At 46.7% G+C, this 26,919-nt stretch overlaps 2 protein-coding genes across 6 annotated transcripts in view; one reads left to right on the forward strand and one right to left on the reverse strand.

Moving 5' to 3' along the window:
* The window catches only part of dnai7 (dynein axonemal intermediate chain 7), a 66,910-nt gene extending 51,128 nt beyond the window's left edge, over nucleotides 1–15,782 (reverse strand). For 2 of the 4 annotated variants that reach the window (XM_078420009.1, XM_078420006.1), the window contains exons 1-4: nucleotides 15,692–15,751; nucleotides 9,271–9,312; nucleotides 4,355–4,457; nucleotides 3,883–3,974 (exon numbers count right to left, since the gene is read on the reverse strand). In XM_078420009.1, the coding sequence (XP_078276135.1) occupies nucleotides 3,883–3,974; nucleotides 4,355–4,457; nucleotides 9,271–9,312; nucleotides 15,692–15,694 (240 nt within the window). In that variant the 5' untranslated portion in view covers nucleotides 15,695–15,751. Of the gene's footprint in view, nucleotides 1–3,882; nucleotides 3,975–4,354; nucleotides 4,458–9,270; nucleotides 9,313–15,691 lie in introns of all 4 variants that reach the window. The other 2 variants (XM_078420007.1, XM_078420008.1) reach the window with 2 other exon arrangements.
* LOC144605000 (electron transfer flavoprotein regulatory factor 1-like) lies at nucleotides 15,709–22,897 on the forward strand. Of its 2 annotated transcripts, none has more exons than XM_078420012.1 (3): nucleotides 15,709–15,869; nucleotides 20,489–20,570; nucleotides 22,039–22,897. In XM_078420012.1, the coding sequence occupies exons 2-3, from the start codon at nucleotides 20,526–20,528 to the stop codon at nucleotides 22,249–22,251; spliced, it is 258 nt and encodes an 85-aa protein (XP_078276138.1). In that variant the 5' UTR covers nucleotides 15,709–15,869; nucleotides 20,489–20,525; the 3' UTR covers nucleotides 22,252–22,897. The 2 variants fall into 2 exon arrangements, with proteins under 2 accessions (XP_078276138.1, XP_078276139.1); XM_078420013.1 differs by lacking the exon at nucleotides 15,709–15,869 and adding an exon at nucleotides 16,979–17,071.
* Nucleotides 22,898–26,919: the final 4,022 nt, after the last annotated feature.

A 26,919-nucleotide genomic window follows, 5' to 3' on the forward strand; every position in this document is an offset into this window, starting at 1 on the left:
TTATACATCGGCGACACCAAACGCAGACTGGGCAATCAGTTTGCTGAACACCTTCGCTCAGTCCGCCTGGCCCTACTTGATCTCCCGGTTGCTGGACACAATAATTCCCCTTCCCATTCCCACATTGACCTTTCTGTCCTAGGCCTCCTTCATTGTCAGAGTGAGGCTAAATGCAAATTGGAAGAACAGCATCTCATATTTCGCTTGGGCAGCTTACAGCCCAGTGGTATGAATATTGATTTCTCTCACTTCAAGTAACTCCGTCATTCCCTCTCTCCATCCCTCCTCACCCCAGTCACACCAGCTTCTCGTTCTCACCTATCACACAGATCGTCGTTACTTTTTGGCATATCTTTCATTCCTTTGTTCTATATCCATCTACATCACTGTATATATCTTTCATTTCCCTTTCTCCTGACTCAGTTTGAAGAAGGGTCTCAACACAAAAGTCACCCATTTCTTCTCTCCAGAGATGTTGCCTGTCCCACTGAGTTACTCCAGCATTTTATGTCTATCTTCGTTTTAAACCAGCATTTGAAGTTCCTTCCTAAACATATTTTGCCAATAGCTTATTAGGATGTATATACAGGAAAATGTTTGAATCACTCAACTCTACTCAACACAATATGTGTAGGAAGGAACTGCAGATGCTGGTTTACACTGAAGGTAGACACAAAATGCTGGGGTAACTCAGTGGGTCAAGCAGCATCTCTGGAGAAAAGGTACACTGAAGATAGACACAAAATGATGAAGGGTCTCGAACTAAAACGTTACCTATTCCCTTTCGTCAGAGATGTTGCCTGACCCGCTGAGTTACTCCAGCATTGTGTGCCTATCAACAGATTATATTGACAACAGACTTTTATTCATGTCAAATGAATATAACTGATAGGAAATATACCAACTTGCCGCTGAGACTGAAAACTCTTTGCCTGCTAGTCCCGGAAGGGAATCTACCATCATGCATTACAATATTCATGATGTGGATGTGGAGAGGATGTTTCCACTAGTGGGAGAGTCTAAGACTTGAGATCACAGCCTCAGAATTAAAGGATGTTGATTTAGGAAGGAGATGAGAAGAAATTTATTTGGTCAGAGGGTGGTGAATCTGTGGAATTCTTTGCCACAGAAGGCTGTGTAGGCCAAGTCAGTGGATATTTTTAAGGCAGAGATAGATTCTTGATTAGTATGGGTATCAGAGGTTATGGGGAGAAGGCAGGTGAATGGGGTTAGGAGGGAGAGATAGATCGGTGGAGTAGACTTGATGGGGCCGAATGGCCTAATTCTACTATTCCATTTGACCTTATATTCATGTAAAGAATTATCTGATTTGATTGAAAAGCATGCAAATATAACCTTTTCACTGTACACGTGACAATAACAATACCAACTTCCAGTTTGCACAATTATTACATTTTTAATAAGTAACTATCTCATTATAATCAAACTGCATTTTGAAAACGTTAATTGATCCGTAGCAGTAGCCAATCATTTGACTTCAGAAAGAGGAAGTCATAAGACCCCACGCTAATACTCATTGGAGGGACAGTGGGGGATAGAGTTTTAGTTTAGCTTAGAGATACAGCGCAGAAACAGGCCCTTCGGCCCACCCAGTCCGAGCCGCCTAGCGACCCCCCACCCGCACACTAACACTATCCTACACACGCTAGGGACAACTTTACAATTATACCTCGCCAATTAACCCGCATGTCTTTGGAGTGCGGGCAGAAAATGGAGCACACGGGGAAAACCAACGCAGATCACGGGGAGAACGCATAAACAATGCACAGACAGCACGTTTAGTAAGGATTGAACCCAGATTTCTGGCGCTGCAAGGCAGCAGCTCTACCGCTGCGCCACCTTGCCACCTTAGGAGCGAGTTAGCCGTTTCAAATTTTCTTGGTTTTTATATTTTTGGATAACCTGACCCCGGGCCCATCACACAGATCATGTCAAGTCGACTTCATGAAGTCTACATGATGAGACCATCATGAAGAACGTGCACCAGCGCCTCTACTTTCTTAGAAGTTCAGAGATTAGTATGTCTCCAAATACCATTGCCACAGAGATACTGAAGAAAGTATCCCGATTTAAGTACCTGCTCATTACTTTTATGCTTCATCTCTTGCAACACAGTCAATTTCCCAACCAATTCAATAAATCGCTTTCAATTCCTTGAGCATCAACTTTAATTATATTCACATTGAATATTATAATTACACATTTATGGAGGCTTATATTACTCCAAGGCACGATCTTTGTCTTAATGTTATTAAGTGTTCATTTTAATAACCTTTGGAGGTTTCTGTTTAACATTTTTTATCTGTTTTGTCACCTTTGCTTTTCTTTCTAACTCTCCTAGCTGCAAGGTGTGTGGCATTACTAAATACATTTTTGTAGGTTCCAATTCGTTTGATTTTTATGTAGTCCCTTAATTGTTTTATTATTTAGACAATGGACAATAGGTGCAGGAGTAGGCCATTCGGCCTTTCGAGCCAGCACCGCCATTCAATGTGATCATGGCTGATCATTCTCAATCAGTACCCCGTTCCTGCCTTCTCCCCATACCCCCTGACTCCGCTATCCTTAAGAGGTCTATCTAGCTCTCTCTTGAATGCATTTAGAGAATTGGCCTCCACTGCCTTCTGAGGCAGAGAATTCCACAGATTCACAACTCTCTGACTGAAAAACCTTTTCCTCATCTCCGTTCTAAATGGCCTACCTCTTATTCTTAAACTGTGGCCCCTGGTTCTGGACTCCCCCAACATTGGGAACATGTTTCCTGCCTCTAACGTGTCCAACCCCTTAATAATTTTATACGTTTCGATAAGATCCCCTGTGGAGGGAATGGCAGATGACACTTTGGGTTGAGACCCATTCTTCAGACTGATTCTTTTAAGTTGAAAGGGGCGGGGACGGGAAGATGTGACAGGTGGTGGGATCACGTTGAAGAAGGCGGAAATGTCGGAGAATGATGTGTTTAGATGCAGAGGCTGATGGGGTGAAAGGTGAGGACCAGGGGAACTCTATCCTTGTTCTGTCTGGGAGGGAGGGATAGCGAGAGTAGAACTACAGGTCAGAGGAGACATGGGTGAGGGATCCATTCACAATAGTTGGGGTGAGAGAGGTGGAGGGGGGGAGGGAAATCACATTCACTGAGGTCATGTTAGGCTGCATGTTAGTGCAAGTGTTCCATTGCCAAGATAGGATTAGGGTTGTGCTGGTCCGTTCAAGAACCTGATGGCTGTAAGAAAATATATTTAAATATTAGGTGTAGACAAAAAATGCTGGAGTAACTCAGCGAGTCAGGCAGCATCTCAGGAGAGAAGGAATGGGTGACGTTTTGGGTCGAGACCCTTCTTCAGTCTGAGGAAGGGTGTCTCGACCCGAAACGTTACCCTTTCCTTCTCTCCTGAGATGCTGCCTGACCCGCTGAGTTACTCCAGCATTTTTTGTCTACCTTCAATTTAAACCGGCATCTGCAGTTTTTTTCCCTACTTTATTAAATATTCTTTGGCCATGTGCTTCCTTCCAAAAATTAGAAGGGTTTGAATAATTTAAATAGCGGCTTACTCTGAGCAGTCTTAGAAAAGAAGAACCCATTTTATAAATATTCTTCGCCCGTATCTGTAAGCCCCTCACTTTCTTTCCCAATCCTTTCATTTCTTCCATAGATAGACACAAAATGCTGGAGTAACTCAACGGGGCAGGCAGCATCTCTGGAAGAAAGGAATGGGTGACGTTTCGGGTCAAGACCCTTCTTCAGATTGAGAGTCAGGGGAGAAGGAAACTATAGGTATGAAAAGGTACAAAAAACAAATGAATGATAGGCGTGCTTCCACGGTTCCAGATGATGAGCACTAGCAGTAAAACTATACAAACCTCTGCTGCAATTCTCATCCTCTCTTCTTCCTCAAGCCTCTTTTGCTCGATAATTTCTCGTTCTAGCTGCTCCTCTGCCAGTCGCAGCTCCTCTGTTAAGTATAAAACGTACGTTCATGAGTCTTCGGAGCAGAATTCGGCCCATCGAGTCCCGCGTACAAAATTCATTGCACCGCAGCACTGAGAACATTTTAAGGGAGGAACATACAATCTGCTGGAGAACCTCAACGGGTCGAGCAGCATTTGCAGAGGGAAAATGATTTAGTTGAGAAATATAGCATGGAAGCAGGCCCTTTGGTCCACCGAGTCCATGCCGGCAGGAATGATAATCATGTGCTGTTGTGTTGCGACGAAAAGACCAATTCATCTATCCAGGTCCTTTAGTGAGGGAAACCACCAGTGACCAATAAAAGCTTATCTTTCCAGTGATATGAATCGTAGGAATGGCTTAAAAAACAAACAGGACATTTACCTTCTTCCAAACGCTTTCTCTCCTCCTCTTGTCTCAAAAGTTTCTCTGCAGACCTGCTTCGTCTCTGTCCTTTCTTTGAAGCAGCTGAACTTCGAACGGACTTCTGAGAGTAACCAGGAACATCAGTTTAGCTTACTTTAGTTTAGAGATACAGCGCGGAAACAGGCCTTTCGTCCCACCGAGTCCGCGCCGACCAGTGATCCCCAACACTGTCCTACACGCACAAGGGACAATTTACAATTACACCAAGCCAATTAACCTACAGGTCCGTAAGTCTTTGGAGTGTGGGAGGAAACCGGAGATCCCAGAGAAAACCCACACAGATCACGGGGAGAACATATACACTCCGTATAGACAGCACCCGTGGTCAGGATCAAACCCGGATCTCTGGCGTTGTAAGGCAGCAACTCCACCATTGCACCACTGTGCCGCCCTTTTACAGAAATGAGGGTCATTTCAGTAACCTTCAATTGTTCAGATAACATAGAAACATAGAAAATAGGTACAGGAGGAGGCCATTCGGCCCTTCGAGCCAGCACCGCCATTCATTGTGTTCATGGCTGATCATCCAGTCAGTAACCTGTGCCTGCCTTCTCCCCATATCCCTTGATTCCACTAGCCCCTAGAGCTCTATCTAACTCTCTTTTAAATTCATCCTGTGAATTGGCCTCTAATGCCTTCTGTGGCAGAGAATTCCACAGATTCACAACTCTGGGTGAAAAAGTTTCTTCTCACCTCAGTTTTAAATGACCTCCCCTTTATTCTTAGATGGTGGCCCCTGGTTCTGGACTCCCCCAACATTGGGAACATTCTTCCTGCATCTAGCTTGTCCAGTTCTTTTATAATTTTATACGTCTCTATAAGATCCCCTCTCATCCTTCTAAACTCCAGTGAATACAAGCCCAGTCTTTCCAATCTTTCCTCATATGACAGTCCCGCCATCCCGGGGATTAACCTCGTGAACCTAGACTGCACTCCTATACTCAAATCCTCTCCTTATGAATGCCAACACGCCATTATCTTTCTTCACTGCCTGCTGTACCTGCACGCTTACTTTCAGTGACTGGTGTACAAGCACACCCAGGTCTCGTTGCACTTCCCCTTTACCTAATCTGACACCATTGAAATAATAATCTGCCTCCTTGTTTTTGCCCCCAAAGTGGATAACCTCACATTTATCCACATTATAATGCATCTGCCCACTCACTCAACCTGTCCAAGTCACCCTGCAACCTCCTAACATCCTCTTCGCAGTTCACACTGCCACCCAGCTTTGTGTCATCTGCAAACTTGCTAGTGTTACTCCTAATTCCATCATCCAAATCACTAATATATATTGTAAATAATTGCGGCCCCAACACAGCGCCTTGCGGAACTCCACTCGCCACTGCCTACCATTCTGAAAAGGACCAGTTTATTCCTACTCTTTGTTTCCTGTCTGCCAACCAATTCTCTATCCATGTCAAAACCCTACCCCCAATACCATGTGCTCTAATTTTACTCACCAATCTCCCGTGTGGGACCTTATCAAAGGCTTTCTGAAAGTCCAGATACACTCATCCACTGGCTCTCCTTCATCCATTTTACTTGTCACATCCTCAAAAAATTCCAGAAGATTAGTCAAGCAGGATTTCCCCTTCATAAATCCACGCTGATTTGGACCAATCCTTTTACTGCTATCCAAATGCGCCGTTATTACCTCTTTAATAATTGACTCCAGCATCTTCCCCACCACCGATGTCAGTCTATAATTCCCCATTTTCTGTCTCGCTCCTTTCTTGAAAAGTGGGATAACATTAGCTACCCTCCAATCCACAGGAAATGATCCTGAATCTATTGAACATTGGAAAATGATCACCAATGCGTCCACGATTTCTAGAGCCACCTCGTTACGTACCCTAGGATGTAGACCATCAGGCCCTGGGGGTTTATCAGCCTTCAGTCCCATCAGCCTACCCAATACTATTTCACGCCTAATGCAAATTACTTTCAGTTACTCTGTCTCCTGAGATACTCTGTCCTCTAATACATCTGGGAGATTGTTTGTGTCTTCCTCAGTGAAGACAGTTCCAAAGTACCTGTTCAACTCTTCTGTCATTTCCTTGTTACCCATAATAATTTCACCCGTTTCTGCCTTCAAGGAACCCACATGTGTCTTTACTAATCTTTTTCTCTTAACATAACTGAAGAAGCTCTTACTATCCTTCTTTATAGTTTTGGTCAGCTTACCCTCGTACTTCATCTTTTCAGCCCGTATTGCCCTTTTTGTTACTTTCTGTTGTCCTTTGAAAATTTCCCAATCCCCTGAAGTCCCGCTACTCTTTGCTATGTTATACATCTTTTCTTTTCATTTTATTCCATCCCTAACTTCCTTTGTCAGCCACGGTTGCCTCTTCCGCCCCTTAGAATCTTTCATCCTCTTTGGAATGAAATGATCCTGCATCTTCTGGATTATGCCCAGAAATTCCTGCCATTGCTGTTCCACTGTCATTCCTGTTAGGATCCTTTTCCAGTTGACCTTGGCCAGCTCCTCTCTCATGCCTTCATAGTCCCCTTTGTTCAACTGCAACACTGACACTTCTGATTTAACCTTCTCCCTATGAAATTGCAGATTAAAACTAATCATATTATAGTCACTACCTCCAAGCGGTTCCTTTACCTTGAGTTCCCTTATTAAATCTGATTCATTGGACAACACTAAATCCAGAATTGCCTTCTCTCTGGTAGGCTCCAGTACAAGCTGCTCCAAGAGAAGGCACTCTACAAACTACAAACTACAAACTCTGTGTCACATCAATGTAGCCGTACAGCATGGACATTTTAAACCTGGAGACACAAGGAATTGCAGATGCTGGAATCTTGAGTAAAACACAAAGTTTCGGATCGGGACCCTTCAGACATGAAAAAGCAGGGGGGAGAAAGCTGGAAAATGAAACTGGGCATGGTGCAAAGCTTGGCAAGTGACTGGTGGAAACAGGTGAGGGGAGTTGTATTGGCAGATGGGTGGAATAATACAATACAATACAATACAATACAATATATCTTTATTGTCATTGTACCCAGGGGTACAACGAGATTGGGAATAAGTGACAAAGGAGACAAGGATTGTCAGATAAGGTGAGAAGAGGAGTGAAATGTAAAGCTAGAGGGAAGGATATAGGTGCCTTTTAAACCTTATGGGTGAAAAATATGACTATACAGCACCAAAAGAAAACGGTGCAAAATCACATTAACTTGGAGTAAAGCAAACTGGAGCATATTTTGGAGTGGTACAGCAGCACTTGGCATGAAACATTTTTTTCTTATATTTGAGATTTTCATGCTTGTTTACACCCTTAACACGGGCAAACTTTGTCATCAATGAGATTTTCCACCAAGTTGTTCTGGAAAATGACGGTGAATGTTCACCCACAATAGAACTAGTGAATGCTAAAAACTCAGAAACAAAATTATTTAAAAGACCCAAAATCTCTTTCATCTGGACTTTGTCGTTGCCAGATACATGGCGGCGCTTGTGTACTGCCGAGGTGAAGGGAGACCAAAAATGCTGGAGTAACTCAGCGGGTCAGGCAGCATCTCTGGAGAGAAGGAATGGGTGACGTTTCGGGTCGAGACCCTTCTTCAGACTACACATACTGCCTAGGTGAGGACTGCTGTCAGATTTTACCGGATTGTACGCAGAAACAAAGCACTTCACTGTACCGACTGTAGGTACATGTGACAATAAAGTATCATTGAATCAATGACGTAAGTTGGTTCACTTCACACATCATTAGAGCGAAAAATGAGGAAGAATATTGGTTTTGTGTGTCCTCAACACGTACATATGGAATCTTGAATAAAGAAGGCCTGTCCATACAATGCTTAGGTTGAAGGTGACCCATCAGTCTCTGTCATGAAACCGAGTTAAAAATAAACAAATGGAAAACTAAAAAAGGCTCTTCAACTCAAGTCAAGTCAAATTTATTTGTCACATACACATACACGATGTGCAGTGAAATGAAAGTGGCAATGCCTGCGGATTGTGCACAAAAAAGAATTACAGTTACAGCATATAAATAAAGTTAATAAGTTACTATAGAGCAGATAAAAATTTAGTCTCTGGGGTTATAAAAGTTATAAAACTTTGAAGTAGCAGCAAAATTGTTATTGTTACCAATTGACTGAGTGCCTGCAAGTGACTACCCGTGGGCTTCCTGGCAACTGTTAATCACAGCAAACTGATCAACAGCAGCACTCACGCAGTAGTTTAGTTTAATTTGGTGTGGAGATTCAGCGCCGAAACAGGCCCTTCGGTCCACTGAGTCAGCGTCAACCAGCGATCCCCGCACATGAACACATACTAGGGACAATTTACAATTACACCAATCCAATTAACCTACAAACCTGTACGTCTTTGGAATTGTGGGAGGAAACTGGAGAGCCCAGAGAAAACCCACGCGGGTCACTGGAAGAACGTACAAACTCCGTACAGACAGGCACCCGTAGTCAGGATCAAACCCGGGTCTCTGGCACTGAAAGGCAGCAACTCTACTGCCCGTTAGTATGAATGATTTACACGAAGAGACATCTTAACTATACTGTCTTAATATTTAAAAGTATATAAGTATCACCCCAAGCACACTTAGACGTAAGAGTGGGGGAAGGTGGTGGTGATTAGATTATTTTCATAGAACAAATTATATTGCATTCTACCCATATCACACTTCGTAATCAATGGATGGTTAGAAGCTCTCGCCTTCAGCTATCAATAACATTACTCTAAAAACATTATAAAAATGTTCTTCACACTGCTCTATTCAAAATATATCTGACTATGACATCTTAAATATATATACTTATGGTAAAGCCTAAACCAACTTAATAACTGCTGTAAGATATCTAAATCTATCATCTCTTTCAATACGCTACTCTACCTCTTTGCCTCCAGGCTTCCTGGGCTTTTTATCCTTTGGAGCCTGTCACCATAAAGAGAACAAAACAGAAGAGGTGAGATATTTCATAATTGCCTAGATCAAAACAAAACAAACCAAGCAGGTTCATACAACCAGATTTATATTTAGATTTGTGTAGAAAGGAACTGCAGATGCTGGTTCATACCGAAGATAGACACAGAGTGTAGGAGAATAACTGCAGATGCTGGTTCAAATTGAAGGTAGACACAAAATGCTGGAGTAACTCAGCGGGTCAGGCAGCATCTCAGGAGAGAAGGAATGGGTGACGTTTCGTGTCGAGACCCTTCTTCAGACTGATGTCAGGGGAGGGGGCAGGACAAAGCTAGGATGTAGTCAGAGACAGGAAGACAGTGGGAGAACTGGGAAGGGGGAGGGAAAGAGAGGGACAGAGGAACTGTCTGAAGTTGGAGAAGTCAATGTTCATACTGCTGGGGTGTAAACTGCCCAAGCAAACAGCGCAAGACACAGAGTGCTGGAGTGGCTCAGCGGGTCAGGCAGCATCTCTAGAGAAAAAGGATGGGTGACGTTTCGGGTTGGGACCCTTCTTCAGATTGAAGAAGGGTCTGAAGAAGGGACCGGACCTGAAATGTCACCCACCGTTTATCTCCAGAGATGCTGCCTGTCCCGCTGAGCTGCTCCAGCCAGGGCCGTTTTTACAGCATTATGGGCCCCCGGACAAAGTAGTGTACTGGGGCCCCTACCGTTACTCTCCCCCACCCCCACCCCCCCCCCCCCCCCCACCCCCGTTCCCTACCAGCCCCCCCCTGTCGTGCCGCCGAAAAGCACTTACCGAAAAGCACTTAGCGATGCACTTAGGGTGCTACATTGTTGCGAAAAGCACTTACAGATCGCTGTGAGAAGCACTTAGGGACTGAAAATGTTGCGAAAAAAGCACTTATTGAACCTACTTTTTTAAAGTAGTATTTATTTATTGCAAGTCACTTAACATACACAGATCAGCATGGGGCCCCTATGCTCGTGGGCCCCCGGGCAAGTGCCCATCAGGCCCATGCGTTAAGACGGCCCTGGCTCCAGCACTTTGTGTTTATATTCAAATTTGTTTGACATGGTACAAATGAAGATATTCTGGAGTCCTGATCCTTGTATGAACTTTACTATAGTTGGTATTTTACTAAGTCCAAATCACATACACACTTAAACTAACTTTGTAGGTTTTCGGCTTTAGAGTTACAGAGTGGAAACAGGCACTTCAGTCTAACGAGTCTGCGCCGACCAGCGATCATCCCGTACTTTCCTGCACGCTTGGGAAAATTTACAATAAAAAAAAAATCAAAGCCAATTAACCTACAAACCTGTACACCTTTGGGGTTTCGATTTTTTTTAGATTTAGAGATACAGCGCGGAAACAGGCCCTTCGGCCCACCGAGTCCGCGCCGCCCAGCGATCCCCGCACATTAACACTATCCTACACACACTAGGGACAATTTTTACATTTACCCAGTCAATTAACCTACATACCTGTACGTCTTTGGAGTGTGGGACCCTTGTAAAGTACGTCCTTTTATTCTGAGTCTGTACCCTCTGGTCCTAGAGTCCCCCACTAGTGGAAACATCCTCTCCACATCCACTTTATCGAGGTCTTTCACTATTCAGTAAGTTTCATTGAGGCCCCCCCCTCAACCGTCTAAACTCCAGCGAGTACAGGCCCAGTGCCGTCAAACGCTCATCATATGTTAACCCATTCATTCAATAGACAATAGACAATAGGTGCAGGAGGAGGCCATTCGGCCCTTCGAGCCAGCACCGCCATTCAATGTGATCATGGCTGATCATTCTCAATCAGTACCCCGTTCCTGCCTTCTCCCCATACCCCCTGACTCCGCTATCCGCTATCGAGCTCTCCCTTGAATGCATTCAGAGAATTGGCCTCCACTGCCTTCTGAGGCAGAGAATTCCACAGATTCACAACTCTCTGACTGAAAAAGTTTTTCCTCATCTCCGTTCTAAATGGCCTACCCCTTATTCTTAAACTGTGGCCCCTGGTTCTGGACTCCCCCAACATTGGGAACATGTTTCCTGCCTCTAACGTGTCCAACCCCCTAATAATCTTATACGTTTCGATAAGATCTCCTCTCATCCTTCTAAATTCCAGTGTACACAAGCATAGTCGCTCCAGTCTTTCAACATATGATAGTCCCGCCATTCCAGGAATTAATCTAGTAAACCTACGCTGCACGCCCTCAATATCAGGAATTCCCGGGATCATCCTCGTAAACCTCCTCTGGACTCTCTCCAACGCCAGCAGATATGGGGCCCAAAACTACTCCCAGTACTCCAAATGTAATCTGACCAGTGCCTTCTAAAGGCTCAGCATTACATCCCTGTTTTTTAAATATTCTAGTGCTCTCAAAATAAAAGCAAAACTGCGAAACAGTGGCAGCAACTCTACCACTGGGTCACCTTGCCACCCAAATTATCTCCAGCCTCCCTGACAGGTTCACAGTGGACGCCCTGACCCTAAACTCATCTCCACAACATCTAGACAACAAGGACACCCACATCAGACCTATTTACTGACTACAGCATTGCCTTCAACACCATCATCCCATCCAAACTCATCTCCAAATTCCACAACCTAGGAATCAGCACCTACCTCTGTCTCTGGTTCCTTAACATTCTGACCCACAGACAGAATAGATGACAGTATAACCTCCACAATAATTCTCAACATGTGCCCCACAATGATGCACTCTCAGCCCCCTGCTTTCCTCACGATACACTCAAAACTGGGCGGTAGGGGTGCCAACTTTCTCACTCCCAAATAAGGGACAAGGTGACGTCACCGCCCCGTGCCGCCCCACGCGATCTCAACCAGCCAACCGTGCTCCCGCTCCACCAATGGCGGCCGCCCAGGCCGGGAGGCGGGTTGTAATGCAACCTCTGTTAGGCGGCGCCCGAGCCTCCGGGCCTACACTGTCCGGACCTACACTGTCCGGACCTTCAGCATCCGGATCTACAGCGTCCGGGCCTACAGCGTCCGGGCCTACAGCGCCCCCCCAGGCCTAATACGGGACAAGGGCGGTCCTGTATGAGACAAACCAATTTAGCCCAAAATACAGGATGTCCCGGCTAATACGGGACAGTTGGCAACCCTAGTGCGACTAAATTCAGCTCCAACACCATCTACTGGTTGATAGACACAAAATGCTGGAGTAATTCAGCGGGACAGGCAACATCTCTGGAGAGAAGGAATGGGTGACGTTTCGGGTCGAGACCCTTCTTCTGAATCTCTGGTTTTGGACCGAGACGAAATCCATCTACAGGTTTGCAGATGCCACCACTGTGGTGGGTCGAATCTCAAACAATGACAAGACGGAGTACAGGAAGGAGACAGAGAGAGATTAGTAACATAAGAAAATAACTGCAGATGCTGGTACAAATCGATTTATTCACAAAATGCTGTTTCTCAGGCAGCATCTCGGGAGAGAAGGAATGGGTGACGTTTCAGGTCGAGACCCTTCTTCAGACTGATGTCAGGGGGGCGGGACAAAGGAAGGATATAGGTGGAGACAGGAAGATAGAGGGAGATCTGGGAAGGAGGAGGGGAAGAGAGGGACAGAGGGACTATCTAAAGTTGGAGAAGTCGACGTTCATACCACTGGGCTGCAAACTGCCCAGGCGAAATATGAGGTGCTGTTCCTCCAATTTCCGGTGGGCATCACTATGGCACTGGAGGAGGCCCATGACAGAAAGGTCAGACTGGGAATGGGAGGGGGAGTTGAAGTGCTTTCTCAGGCAGCATCTCGGGAGAGAAGGAATGGGTGACGTTTCGGGTCGAGACCCTTCTTCAGACTGATGTCAGGGTGCGGGACAAAGGAAGGATATAGGTGGAGACAGGATTTCTCAGGCAGCATCTCGGGAGATTAGTAACATGGTGCCAGGACAACAACCTCACCCTCAATGTCAATAAGACGAAGCAGCTAGAAATTGACTTCAGGAAGCATTATGGAGTACATGCCCCAATCAGCAAAATAGTGCCGAAGTGGAAATAATCAAGGGCTTCAAGTTCCTGGGCATAAATATTGCCAACAATTTGCCCTGGACCGAACACATTGAAGCTAAAGCCAAAAAAGAACGGCAACACCTCTACTTCCTCAGGACTGAGGAAAATTGGCAAGTCTCCAACGACTCTTACCAACTGCTGCAGATGCATCATGAAATGCATACTATCGGGCTGCATCCCTGCTTGGTTTGTTAACACCTCTGCCCAAAACCGCAAGAAATTGTAGAGAGTAATGGATCTGGCAGAGCCCTTCGCCCAGACCAGGCTCCCCACCATGTTCTCCATCTGCACTTTACACTGCCTCGGGAGAGCAGCCAACATAATCAAGGGCCTTTTTCACCCCATTCATTCTCCCTTTCTCCTTGCTCTTGTCGGCCAAAAGATATAACAGCTTGAAAGTGCGTACCGCCACTCAGGAATAACTTCTTCTCCTCGGTTATCAGACTTCTGAATGGTCCTTCCATAAGCTAGGGTACGGGCCCTATTTTCCAAACTACCTCACTGCGGGCATTGGACTTTGTCTGTGGAACTGCTTCACTGCAATGCTGAGAAACTATATTGTGCACTCTGGTATTTTTCTCTTTGCGGTTGATTGTATTCATGTATATGGTATCATCTGATTAGATTGGGCAGCACGATAACAAATGCCTTTTGCCCCTTTGTTGTACACATGACAATAATACAGCAGTAGGAAGAGATGCTTTACTGGAGTCACTAATGTTTACAGTAAACACCAGAGATGATAGGTATTTTATTTCTTTAGTGATAATTATAGGTAGATATTTAGTGATATTTATCCTGTGCCCATTTCTCCTGAACTCCCACTGACCCCTAGCCTCTTGCACCCACCCCCCCACGAAACCTGCTGCTCCCTCCCTCCCAAATGACTCCTGCACCCTCCGTTTCCCGCACCCCCCTCCCCATCTCTTGCAGCCAACCCCTCCCCCAAGTCTCATGCACCCATCCTCCCAAAACCTCATTCACCTCCCCCTCCCAAAGCCTCCAGCACCCACCCCCAACGTCTCCTGCACCCATCAACCCCCAAAGATCACCACCCCCCCCCCAAGTCTCCAGCACTCCCTCTCCCCAAGTCTCCAGCACCTAGTCTCCTGCACCCACCCACCCCCAATGTTTTGTTCACCCATCCCCCCCCCCAAGACACCCACACCACAAACTTCTCCTGCACTTCCCCCTCCCCAAACCCCCAGCACCTACACCCAAAATATACTGCTCCCACCCCCCCCCACCATCCTGTCACCTGCACCCAACCCCCCCCCCCAAGTTCACCCACCTCCAAAATCTCCAGCACGCCCCCCCTTCCCCAAGTCTCCTGTGCTTCCCCCTCACCCCCAAAGTCACGCCCCAGTCACCCACCTGCCCCCCCCAAAATTCACCTACCCACCCACAAAGTCTGCACCCATCCCCGCAAAAGTCACCCACACTCCTCCCCTCCAGTGCCTCCCCCAATACCCAAACTATCCTGCACCCAAACCCTCAGTCACCTCCACGCTCCCTCCCCCTCCCCCAGTCCCTTGTACCCCCATACCAGTCTCCTGCCCACAAAAGTCTCCCCTCTCTGTCCCTTCTCTCCCTATCCCCCTTCTCCCCTCAGCCCCTTCTCTTCCCCCTCTCTCCCTTCTCCCACTATGCCCTTCACCTCTCTCCTCCACTCCCTCTCTCCCCCTCACATCCCCCTCTCTCTCGCTGTCCCCTCTCTCCCCTCTCCCTCCTCTCTGTCCCTTCTCTCCACTCCCTCTCTCATCCCCCTCTCTCTCTCCTTTCCCTACCCCCTTCTCCCCTCTCTCCCCCGTCTCCTTCTCTCCTCCACTCTCTCTCTCTCTCTCTCTCTCTCTCTCTCTCTCTCTCTCTCTCTCTCACTCTCTCCCTCTCTCTCTCTCTCTCTCTCTCTCTCTCACCCTCTCTCTCTCTCTCTCTCTCACTCTCTCTCTCTCTCTCTCTCTCACTCTCTCTCTCACTCTCTCTCTCTCTCTCTCTCTCTCACTCTCTCATTCTCTCTCTCTCTCTCTCTCTCCCTCTCTCTCTCTCCCTCTCTCTCTCTCTCACCCTCTCTCTCCCTCCCTCTCTCACCCTCTCTCTCTCCCTCTCTCTCCCTCTCCCTCTCTCTCTCCCTCTCTCTCCCTCTCCCTCTCTCACCCTCTCTCTCACCCTCTCTCTCTCCCTCTCTCTCCCTCTCCCTCTCTCTCTCCCTCTCTCTCTCTCTCACTCTCTCTCTCTCTCCCTCTCTCTCCCCACTCCGTCCCTTCTACCCTCTCTCCTCCCTTATCTCCTCTCCTCCACCCTCTCTACCCCCCCCCCCCCCATGCCCCCCCCCCCCCCCCCCCCCGGAGCGGGTCTCACCATGTCGCTCCCGGCCCGGGCCTTGTTTACCCGCTCCCTCCCCGCCGGTTGCCGGGCAACGCGGGCCCAGGACCGGGGCCTAGCGCGGGGCGGGGCGGGGCGGGGCCTAGCACGGGGCGGGGCGGGGCGGGGACGGACAGCCGGCAGCGGGCAGCGGGCGATGGTGGCGGACAACCAGGTCAGAGACGGGGAAGGGGAGGTGGTCCATATCGCTGCCACCACAGTACAGGCTAGTACAGGCCGGCCCCGGCGGGCAGAAGGGCCGCAGTCCCCGGGGCAGGGCTGCAGGCATCTCCCCGAATGACCAAGGTCATGGCCACTGTGCCCAGCCCATGCCCCTCGATCCCCTACAGTGTCAGTGGGCATCTCCCCGAATACCCATGGACATGGCCACTGTGCCCAGCTCTATCTCCACAGTACCTGGTGGCATCATCCCCGACTGACCAACGACATGGCGCTGTACCCATCCCCATATCCCTCGGCTCCCCTACAGTGACAGCAGGCACTTCCCCAACTGACCAAGCTCATGGCCCCTGTACCCAAGTCCCATCCCCATGCCCCATGATCCCCTACAGTTTGTCCAGGTTGTACCCATCCCCATTCAGTGGCTGCAGGCATCTCCCCGAATTACCAAAGGTCATAGCCACTCTACCCAGCTCTAACCCAGTTCCTCGATCCCTTTCAGTCTGCTGGCACCTTCCCAAATGACCACGGTCATGGCCACTGTACCCACCCCATCCCCATGTCCCTCGACCCTCTACAGTGTCTGCAGGCACCTCCCCGAATGACCACGATCATGGCCACTGTACCCACCCCATCCCCATGTCCCTCGACCCTCTACAGTGTCTGCAGGCACCTCCCCGAATGACCAAGGTCATGGCCACACTACCCATCCCCATTCCCATGCCCCTCGGCACCTCCCAGAGTGACCAAGGTTATGGTCATTGTACCCAGCTCCAACCCCATGCCCCTCGGTAACCCCCAAATGACCACGGTCATGGCCACTGTACCCAGCTCCAACCCCATGCCCCTCGGTAACCCCCAAATGACCAAGGTCATGGCTACTGTTCTCAGCTCCAACCCCATGCCCCTCGTAACCCCCAAATGACCACGGTCATGGCCACTGTACCCAGCTCCAACTCCATGCCCCTCGGTAACCCCCAAATGACCACGGTCATGGCTACTGTTCTCAGCTCCAACCCCATGCCCCTCGTAACCCCCAAATGACCACGGTCATGGCCACTGTTCCCAGCTCCAACCCCATGCCCCTCGGTAAACCCCAAATGACCAAGGTCGTGGCCACTGTTCCCAGCTCCAACCCCATGCCCCCCTGGTTCCTTTCACAGACACAAATCTGTCTGCAACCTGTAAACATCTAAGGTAGAAAGTTCCAAAGATTCACCACCCTCTGACTGATGACATTTCTCCTTTATCAAGCCTCTGAAAGGTTCTTCCATAAGCTGGGGTACAATTCACCTCTACCCCATTGCAGTCATTGGAATCTGCTTTCTGAAACTTGTGTGCTACAGTACTGAGAACTATAAATCCGTATTTTTTATCATTCCCTTTGGTCTGCCTATTGTGAGTTTAGGTTTAGCTTTATTATTGTCAAGAATACTATACAGATATACCATCTAGTCAAACTTAAGTGAGTAGGGGAAGATACGGAGGTGCATAATTCTCAGCATTGTATCACAACAGTTCCATGGACAAAGACTGAAGTCCACAATGGGGTAGAGGTGAATCAATACTTGAGTTCAGCTTGCAAAACACAGCTTGTCACTGACAATAATACACTACACGTGACGATAATAAACCTAAACATATCTGAGTCCTAAGTAGTCTACACCCTTGAGTCTCAGTCTGAAGAAGGATCCCCACCCAAAATGAATGGGTGACGTTTCGGGTCGAGACCCTTTTGATCAGTCTGAAGAAGGGTCTTGACCCGAAACGTCACCCATTCCTTCTCTCCTGAGATGCTGCCTGACCCGCTGAGTTACTCCAGCATTTTGTGTCTACCTTCGATTTAAACCAACATCTGCAGGTTTTTTTTCCTACTCCCCACCCAAAATGTTGACTGTCCATTTCCCTCCACAAATGCTGTCTGACCCGCTGAGTTCCTCCCAACACTTTGTTTTTTGAATGATCTGTCAATATTCATGCTGTCAAGCAAGTGTTTAGTTTGGCTTAGTTTAGAGATGCAGCGCGGAAATAGGCCCTTCGGCCCACCGAGTCCACGCTGACCAGCAATCCCCGCACACTAGCACTATCCTACACACATGAGGAACAATTTACAATTTTACCAAAGCCAATTGATATTTTACCAAAGCCAAAGACTTCGTCTTTGGAGTATTGGAAGAAACCGGAGCACCCAGAGAAAACCCACACAGGTCACGGGGAGAAGGTACAAACTCCATACAGACAGCACCCGTGGTCAGGATCAAACCCGGGTCTCTGGTGCTGTAAGGCAGCAACTCTACCGCTGCACCACCATGTCGCCCTGTCCAGTAATTTATGTTTTGTTCAAGATTCCAGCATCTGAGGTTTCTTGTGTCTGGTTTTTACACAAGTATTTTAGAAGTTTCAATGAGGTCACCATTTGTTCTTCATAATGCTACGAAGTATAGTTTATTCTTCTTCTCAGTTTCCCCTTATAAGATTCGGGGTGGGGATGAGGAGAAAATGAGATTTGTTGTAGATGGAATTGGGGTGAGACTGGAGTTAGTGTTTAATTGCTGTGTACAATTTAGAGATTTGGAGATTAAATTAGTTTTTGAGAGTGGGTCTAATGCATGTAAATATAGTTAATGGTGCATTAACTAATGTCGGCAGTAGTTGTTCTTAATGTACCTGTGCGGGCAGTTAAATCCCTTGGATTCATTTAAGAGCTTGCAGTGCCAGAGACCTGGGTTCGATCCTGACCACGGGTGTTGTCTGTACAGTTTGTACGTTCTCCCCGTGACCCGAGTAGGTTTTCTCCAAGATCTTCGGTTTCCTCCCACACTCCAAAGATGTACAGGTTTGTAGGTTAATTGGCTTGGTATAAATGTGAATTGTCCCTAGTGGGTGTAAGATAGTGCTAATGTGCGGGGATCGCTAGTCGGTGCGAACTCGGTGGGTTGAAGGGCCTGTTTCCGTGCTATTATCTCTATACTAGACTAATAACTAACTAAAACTAAAAGTAACTAAAACTAAACATATCACAACTAACAAAACAAATTATGGAACTGTGACTAAAGGACTGAAGACTGAACATGATGAGAGACAAAAGACACTCAACTAACTATTTTACAGAATCAAATACACTGCTGAAAACAGGCCTCCTTGTCTATGTAGGGTGATTGATGCCCTTTGAATACCAAGCAAGTGTTTAGTTGAGCTTAGTTTAGAGATGCAGCGTGGAAATAGGCCCTTTGGCCCTCCGAGTCCGCGCTGACCAGCTATCCCCGCACACTAGCACTATCCTACACACATGAGGAACAATTTACAATTTTACCAAAGCCAATTATCCTTCGTCTTTGGAGTGTGGGAAGAAACCAGAGCACCCAGAGAAAACGCACACAGGTCACGGGGAGAAGGTGCAAACTCCATACAGACAGCACCCGTGGTCTGGATGCTATCCAGGATGAAAGCCACAATTGCTGCGCAGCTGGCTGACACCTTCACAGAGACGCAGCTTTTGCAGCCCCCTGTCTTAACAGAAACAACAATCCTTCTAATGTACAAGCTCCCACACCATTCCTAATCAGTCCCTGCCATGGGGTGCAGTGCTCACCGGAGCACCGCTCCGGCACCTCTGTAAAAAAAATTTTTAAATAAACAGCGGGGAATTTTAACTAGTGGGCACCAGTGACAGCTCCAGCACCTAAAAAATTACCACTGCAACATTGGTCCTTGCCTTTCCAAATTCTGTCTTTCTGAATCCCCTCCAATGTTTTACGCACCACTGGTGATAGGTTCGCCTTCCTGTCATCCCAGGCTTTTCCTTGTAACCTTTCTTACGTAAGGCCATAACATTATCTTCCTTTCAGTCTTTTGGCATCTCAACCATGGCTTTTGATAATACAAAAATCTCTTAAAATGAAAGCACAAAATGCTGGAGTAACTCAGCTGTCCAGCAGCAACTCTGGAAGACATGCATAGGTGACATCTCGGTTTGGGACCCTTCTTCAATCTGAAGAAGTAGGGTCTTAGGGATTGGCTTGCACCATTTTCAGTGGCTGATTCAATATTTGTTGATCTGGGATTTTTGGAGTAATTATTATAGTGTGCATTTGAATGTATTGCCTTTGGCTGTCTACATTCTTGTACGTTGACATTTGGGCGGCACAGTGGCGTATCGGTAGAGCTGCTGCCTTACAGGGCCAGAGATCCGGGTTTGATCCTGACTACGGGTGCTGTCTGTACAGAGTTGGTACGTTCTCCCCGTGACCTGCGTGGGTTTTCTCCGAGATCTTCGGTTTCTTCCCACACTCCAAAGACGTACAGATTTGTAGGTCAATTGGCTTGGTATAAATGTAAAATTGTCCCTAATGTGTGTAAGGTAGTGTTAATGTGCGGGGATCGCTGGTCAATGCGGACACGGTGGGCCGAAGGGCCTGTTTCCGCGCTGTATCTCTAACCTAAACTAAACTAAGGCATGCAATTCAGAAGCTGGCTTCAAAGACCGTATGCTAAAATTAATACAATTCTGAGTAAGAGATCTATTGTCACTGTATCAGTCATTTGGGTCAGAGATCAAACCAAGCCCTTGCCTATTCTGAATGCCTGAATTTGAGTTGTTTTTCTTTGTTACAGTGTCATTGGTAAGTTGAGTGAGAGCCTTTTGAAGAACATGGCAAATCCTCTGAGAAGTGAAGTGATAAAACTGTACAAAAATGTAAGTTTCTGGCTTGTCTGCAACAAAACCTCAACATGAATTTACAGCAATGATTCCGTGCATACACTGATTTGCTGCAAGATCAACCATGTCATTTAGTTTGGGAGGTTTCTAGCCCAATCCTGGCTATGTATGTCAGCGCACAAATAGGTGGATTTCTGTTGGGTTTTAACCCCCTTGGATCACGCTGGGGACCCATTAATTATCTACTCACTCCTGTTCCACATTGCTATTCGGTGTGTGATATTCCCAGAGAAAATTGTTGATGCATAATTAGATAATTAGGGTTTCCCGAGCTTTCTCCCAAGGTACCTCTTATTGCTGGTGGTTCTGCACAAAAGGGATGGTCATGTTGGCAGGTAGCTGTGTAGTTAAAGTCATAGAGCTGTACAGCATGGAATCAGGCCCTTCAGCCCACCTTGTCCATGCGATCAAGTTGGCATATTGGGTGAGTCCCATTGCCCACATTATCCTTCCTATCCATATACCTGTCCAACCAAATGTCTTTAAAAATCATAATTGTATCTGCTTCGATCGTTTCCCTCTGAATGAAAATGTTGCCCTGAGATCCCTTTTAAATCTCTACCCACCCATCTTAAGGCTGTCATCTCGTTAAGCCCAAGACCTGAAGTTAGATTTGTGGACGATCTTCTGATGATAACTTGTTCAAGATAAATTTGGAATAGGGTATTTCCACTTTAAATAAATCAAAGGGAAGTTAATCTGTGTGTCTCTAAAGCTTTCACAGTGGGAAGGTAACACAATGCTTGAATAATATGGCTGTCATAAGAGTCATAGTGTTGTACTCAGAGGAGTGGCACAGTAGTAAAGTTGCTGCCTTGTAGCACCAGAGACCCAGGTTTGTGTGGGAGAAAACCGAAGCACCCGGAGAAAACTCGTGTGGTCACAGGGAGTACATACAAACCCCATAAACCCCTTAGTCAGGACCGAACAAGTGTCGATCCTGGGAAATCTGAGAAAATAACCATCTCAGGCCTCCAACCCAAATCTGCTTTTCTACAATCTGAGATTGCTCTCCCCCATTACTGTCATAGCAAACAACCCATATCCTTCAACTTCAACCAGATTCAACCGTCACCCCCTTCACCTCCCCCAAATGTCTTTAATCCACCATCTGCCTATCAAAAAACCTCCTCGCCCATGTTCCCCTATTACATGCCAGGCTTTGTCCTGCACCTGTCTTGTCCTCACAACCAGTCTGAAGGTTTCCAACCCAAAAAGTCAGCTATCCCTGTTCTCAGGGATATTGCCTGACCTGCTGAGTTACTACAGCACTTTGTGTTTTTTAACAATAAACAGGTATTCAACTGGAACAAGAAGCTGTAAGGCAATTGATTAATTGCTGGGGAGCCAATTGAATATTTTTAGTGTTCAATTTGTTTAAATGCAGTAAAAGTTGAACGATTGAATTAACCCTTGATTAAAAGATCAATGTTTTGCCTTAAAGTTGCTGCACCTTGGCAGAGAATATCCTAAAGGAGCAGATTACTTCAACGATCATCTCAAGGCAGCCTTTATGAAAAACAAGGACGTTACGGATCCTGAGAAAATCAAGGAACTCATAGCCCGGGGACAGTATGTGATCAAGGAACTGGAAGCTTTGTATTACCTTAGGAAATACAGAGCAATGAAACAACGTTATGTAGACAATAATAAGTGACTGCCGAACCAAACTTAATTGTAGACTTCCAGAATGTATCTTTGCATCCTTGCGTGATTCTATGATCAACGGGTACATTATCTGTACTTCACAAAATGCATTCACATTGAGATCTACTAATCACATATGGTGTAATTAGGAGTTTGGTGGTGTTAAGCTTCACAATTCAACTAGCACCTATGGAATAATGTCTGCCGTGTCACCAGACAGATGAATAAGTTTTGAGTTGTACTGGAGAGGTCGACCGTGTGTGGAATCCAGTGAATGATTGGAACAAATTGTTACAATTTAAAATTCAATCCGTGGTTTAAAAACATTGGGTTTCATCGATGATGGATTCTAACCTCTTAATTCTACTGATCACATTTAAGGGATAAATCACTTTATAAAATATTATTATTAATACAACATAAATGCACATGCTGCAGGATACACAGCTGCTGCAAGTTTTCCAAGCCTGAATGCAGTGCCAGTAAAATGCAGGTGCAAGATGATTATGAAATAATGCCAAAAGTTAGCAATTTCAAGACAACCAAGTTGAGTAAATTGTGTGCGCTTAACATGCAGCTGATAAAACACTTGTTTTGATTAAACATTACTTACTGGTTTATATATACTTTAACTGAATGCAGATAAATGTTATTAAAGGCATTACATAAATGCAAATTCTTGATTTAATAGTTTTGAGTCTGACTCTTTTTTCCCCCACTTCCTTCCCATGTTCCACCTGGAGTCGCACTTACTCTCCCCTCCACACATCCCCGTGACCCTGCCCCTTCCTGCTGCTTTCCTCCCCAGCTTCACAAGGTACAACTCTTCAAACCTGGCTCACACCTTCAGTTCTTATCTCTGGCCTTTGCTCCAACCATCTTTTTGTCAGACATTCCCCACGCCTGTTTCAACCTATTATCTGCCACGCTTTGTCCTGCCTCCCCTCCCCATCAGCCTGAAGTCTAGACCTAAAACATCACCCACCCATTCTCCAGATATGCTGCCTGACCTGGTGGGTTACTCCAGCACTTGAGTCATCCTACCAGTTCCACTGTTCACATCCTTGTAACCCTCATTGTCACACCTTCCCAATGCAACAATGACCATTATGGGCTCCATTCTTCCTGAGGTCATCCGTTGCCGACCGATTTGTTCTGGCCTTCTCTCCTCCAGTTTATTTCTCTCCACGACACACCTCACCTCTCCGTCTGAAGAAGGGATCCGACCAAAAACATTGCCTGTTCCTTTTCTCCAGAGATGCTGCCTGACCCGCTGAGTTACTCCAGCTTTGTGTCCATGGATTTGTCCATGTCAACCTTTTTGGCTATAACTGACTCACAAAACACCACAAAACAAATACAAAACCATGCTGACTATCCTTAATCAGCCCGGCTATCCAAACGCATATACATTTGGATATCTCATCCTTCCAGATACTCGCCAGTAATTAACCTACTGCAGATGTTACTCACTGGGCGATGGTTCCCAGTTTTTCCTTGCGGCTCTTAAACAGAGGTATAACATTGGCAACCTTCCAGTCTTCATATCTCTGAGCTAGGGCACTGCAATTTATTCTTTGGCTTCTCACAGTATCTTCAGATATATTTGATCAGGCCCAGGTGATTTACCTACCTTCATTTGCCCGAGGATGGTCAGCACGTCCTTGACTCTATTATGGACTAAGACATTTCGAAATGCTGGAGTAACTCAGCAGGTCAGGCAGCATCTCGGGAGAATAGGGTCACTCAGAAACCAAATCAGTCATTGTGTGGTGCCGCAGGAGATGGGCAAGATCCTCATTAATATTTCTCTTTTCACCGTAACAAAAGACATGAAGACTAGGGATCTTCGATTTGTACCAGCATCTGCAGTTATTTTCTTACAAAGACATTTCGAAGATCCCTAGTCTTCATGTCTTTTGTTACAGCGAAGAGAGAAATATTAATGAGGATCTTGCCCATCTCCTGCAGCTCCACACAGATGACTGATTTGGTTTCTGAGTGGCCCTATTCTCCCCAGTTACCCTCTTTCCAGCAATGTACTGATAAAATCTCTTTAGAAACTGGGTAAAGAACACAGTAAATGTTCTTCATTTATCAAAGAGTAGTTACTTGCACCTCTAGTAAACTGAAGTGCTGTAGAAAGCAAGCTTACCCGTGCTGGGGTAGAAAAGAACTGCAGATGCTGATTTATACCAAAGATAAGACAAAATGCCGGAGTGACTCAGAAAAGGAATGTAAAATTTCAGGTCAAGACCCTTCTTCAAATGGGTCTTTTCTTACCTATGCTTCACTGCCAAAATATTGAACCAATGGGTCTTTAAAAAATGAATTGTAAGTACCTATATATACACCGATCAGCCAAAACATTACGACCACCTGCCTAATATGCTGTTGGTCCTCCATGTGCAGCCCCATACGCAGCAGGGTGCGATGCACTGTGTATTGTGACACATTCCTCCCGTGACTTGTGCCACAGTAGACCTGCTGTCAGTTCAGACCAGACGGGATAGCCTTCGCTGCCCACGCGCATCAATGAGCCTTGGGCGCCCAACACCGTCACCAGTTTATCCTTCCTCGGACCACTGTCGGTACGTACTCACCACTGCTGACCGGGAGCACACCACAAGCCTTGCCGTTTCAGAGATGCTCTGACCCAATCCAGCCATAACAATTTGGCCCTTGTCAAAGTCGCTCAGGTCTTTACTCCTGCCCATTTCTCCTGCATTCAACACATCAACTTCAAGAACTGACTGTTCACTTGCTGCCTAATATATCCCACCCCTTGACAGATGCCATTGTAACAAGATAATCAATGTTATTCACTTAGCCTGTCAGTGGTCATAATGTTTTGGCTGATCAGTGTATATACACATACACATAGTGCAGGAAAATAACTGCAGATGCTGGTACAAATCGAAGGTATCACAAAATGCTGGAGTAACTCAGCAGGTCAGACAGCATCTCAGGAGAGAAGGAATGGGTGACGTTTCGGGTCGAGACCCTTCTTCAGACTGATATCAGGGGGGCAGGACAAAGGAAGGATATAGGTGGAGACAGGAAGATAGAGGGAGAACTGGGAAGGGGGAGGGGAAGAGAGGGACAGAGGAACTATCTAAAGTTAGAGAAGTCAATGTTCATACCGCTGGGCTGCAAGCTGCCCAAGCGAAATATGAGGTGGTTCCTCCAATTTCCGGTGGGCCTCACTATGGCACTGGAGGAGGCCCATGACAGAAAGGTCAGACTGGGAGTGGGAGTCGAAGTGCTCAGCCACCGGGAGATCAGGTTGGTTAAGGTGGACTGAGCAAAGGTGTTGAGCGAAACGATCGCCGAGCCTGCGTTTGGTTTCGCCGATGTAAAGAAGTTGACATCTAGAGCAGCAGATACAATAGATGAGGTTGGAGGAGGTGCAGGTGAACCTCTGCCTCACCTGGAAAGACTGTTTGGGTCCTTGGATACTTGGACTATCTCCGACATCTCCCTACCGTTTCTGGACCTCGCCATCTCCATCACCGGAGACAGACCAGTGACTGACATCTACTATAAACCCACTGACTCGCACAGCTATCTGGACTACACTTCTTTTCACCCTGTCTCCTGCAAAAAGTCTATCCCCTACTCCCAATTCCTCCGTCTACGCCTGGGATGAGGTGTTTCACACTAGGGCATCAGAGATGTCCTCATTCTTCAGGAAACGGGGCTTCCCCTCTTCCATTATAGATGAGGCTCTCACTGGGGCCCTCTTCAACATCCCGCAGCTCCGCTCTTGCTCCCCCTCCCCCATTTGTAACAAGGACAGAATCCCCCTCGTTCTCACCTTCCACCCCACCAGCCAGCGGATCCAACAAATCATCCGCCAACATTTCCTACAACGGGACCCCACTACTGGCCACATCTTCCCCTCCCCTTTCTGCGTTCCGCAGAGACCGTTCCCTCCGTAACTCCCTGGTCCACTTGTCCCTTCCTACCCAAACCACCCCATCCCCGGGCACTTTCCCCTGCAACCGCAGGAGATGCAACACCTGTCCCTTTACCTCCGCTCAACTCCATCCAAGGACCCAAAAAGACTTTCCAGGTGAGACAGAGGTTCACCTGCACCTCCTCCAACCTCATCTATTGTATCCGCTGCTCTAGATGTCAACTTCTTTACATCGGCGAAACCAAATGCAGGCTCGGCGATCATTTCGCTCAACACCTTAACCAACCTGATCTCCCAGTGGCTGAGCACTTCAACTCCCCCTACCACTCCCAGTCTGACCTTTGTCATGGGCCTCCTCCAGTGCTATAGTGAGGCCCACCGCAAATTGGAGGAACAGCACCTCATATTTTGCTTGGGCAGCTTGCAGCCCAGCGGTATGAACATCGACTTCTCCAATCCCCTCCCCTTCCCAGTTCTCCCTCTATCTTCCTGTCTCCACCTATATCCTTCCTTTGCCCCGCCCCCCTGACATCAGTCTGAAGAAGGGTCTTGACCTGAAACGTCACCCATTCCTTCTCTCCTGAGATGCTGCCTAACCTGCTGAGTTCCTCCAGCATTTTGTGATACCTACACACACATATATATATATATACATACATATATATATATATACATACATATATATATATACACACACACACACACAATTAGCAACGAGATAGGCAAAGATTTATTAGACATGACACTTTAATGGAAAAT

Source organism: Rhinoraja longicauda, chromosome 23, assembly GCF_053455715.1.
Source record: "Rhinoraja longicauda isolate Sanriku21f chromosome 23, sRhiLon1.1, whole genome shotgun sequence".
Taxonomy (NCBI): domain Eukaryota; kingdom Metazoa; phylum Chordata; class Chondrichthyes; order Rajiformes; family Arhynchobatidae; genus Rhinoraja; species Rhinoraja longicauda.

Coding starts and splice junctions, on each gene's coding strand:
- LOC144605000 (XM_078420012.1), top strand. CDS start 20,526: ATGGCAAATCCTCTGAGAAGTGAAGTGATAAAACTGTACAAAAAT. Junction 20,571..22,038: donor TGATAAAACTGTACAAAAAT/GTAAGTTTCTGG, acceptor TTTGCCTTAAAG/TTGCTGCACCTTGGCAGAGA.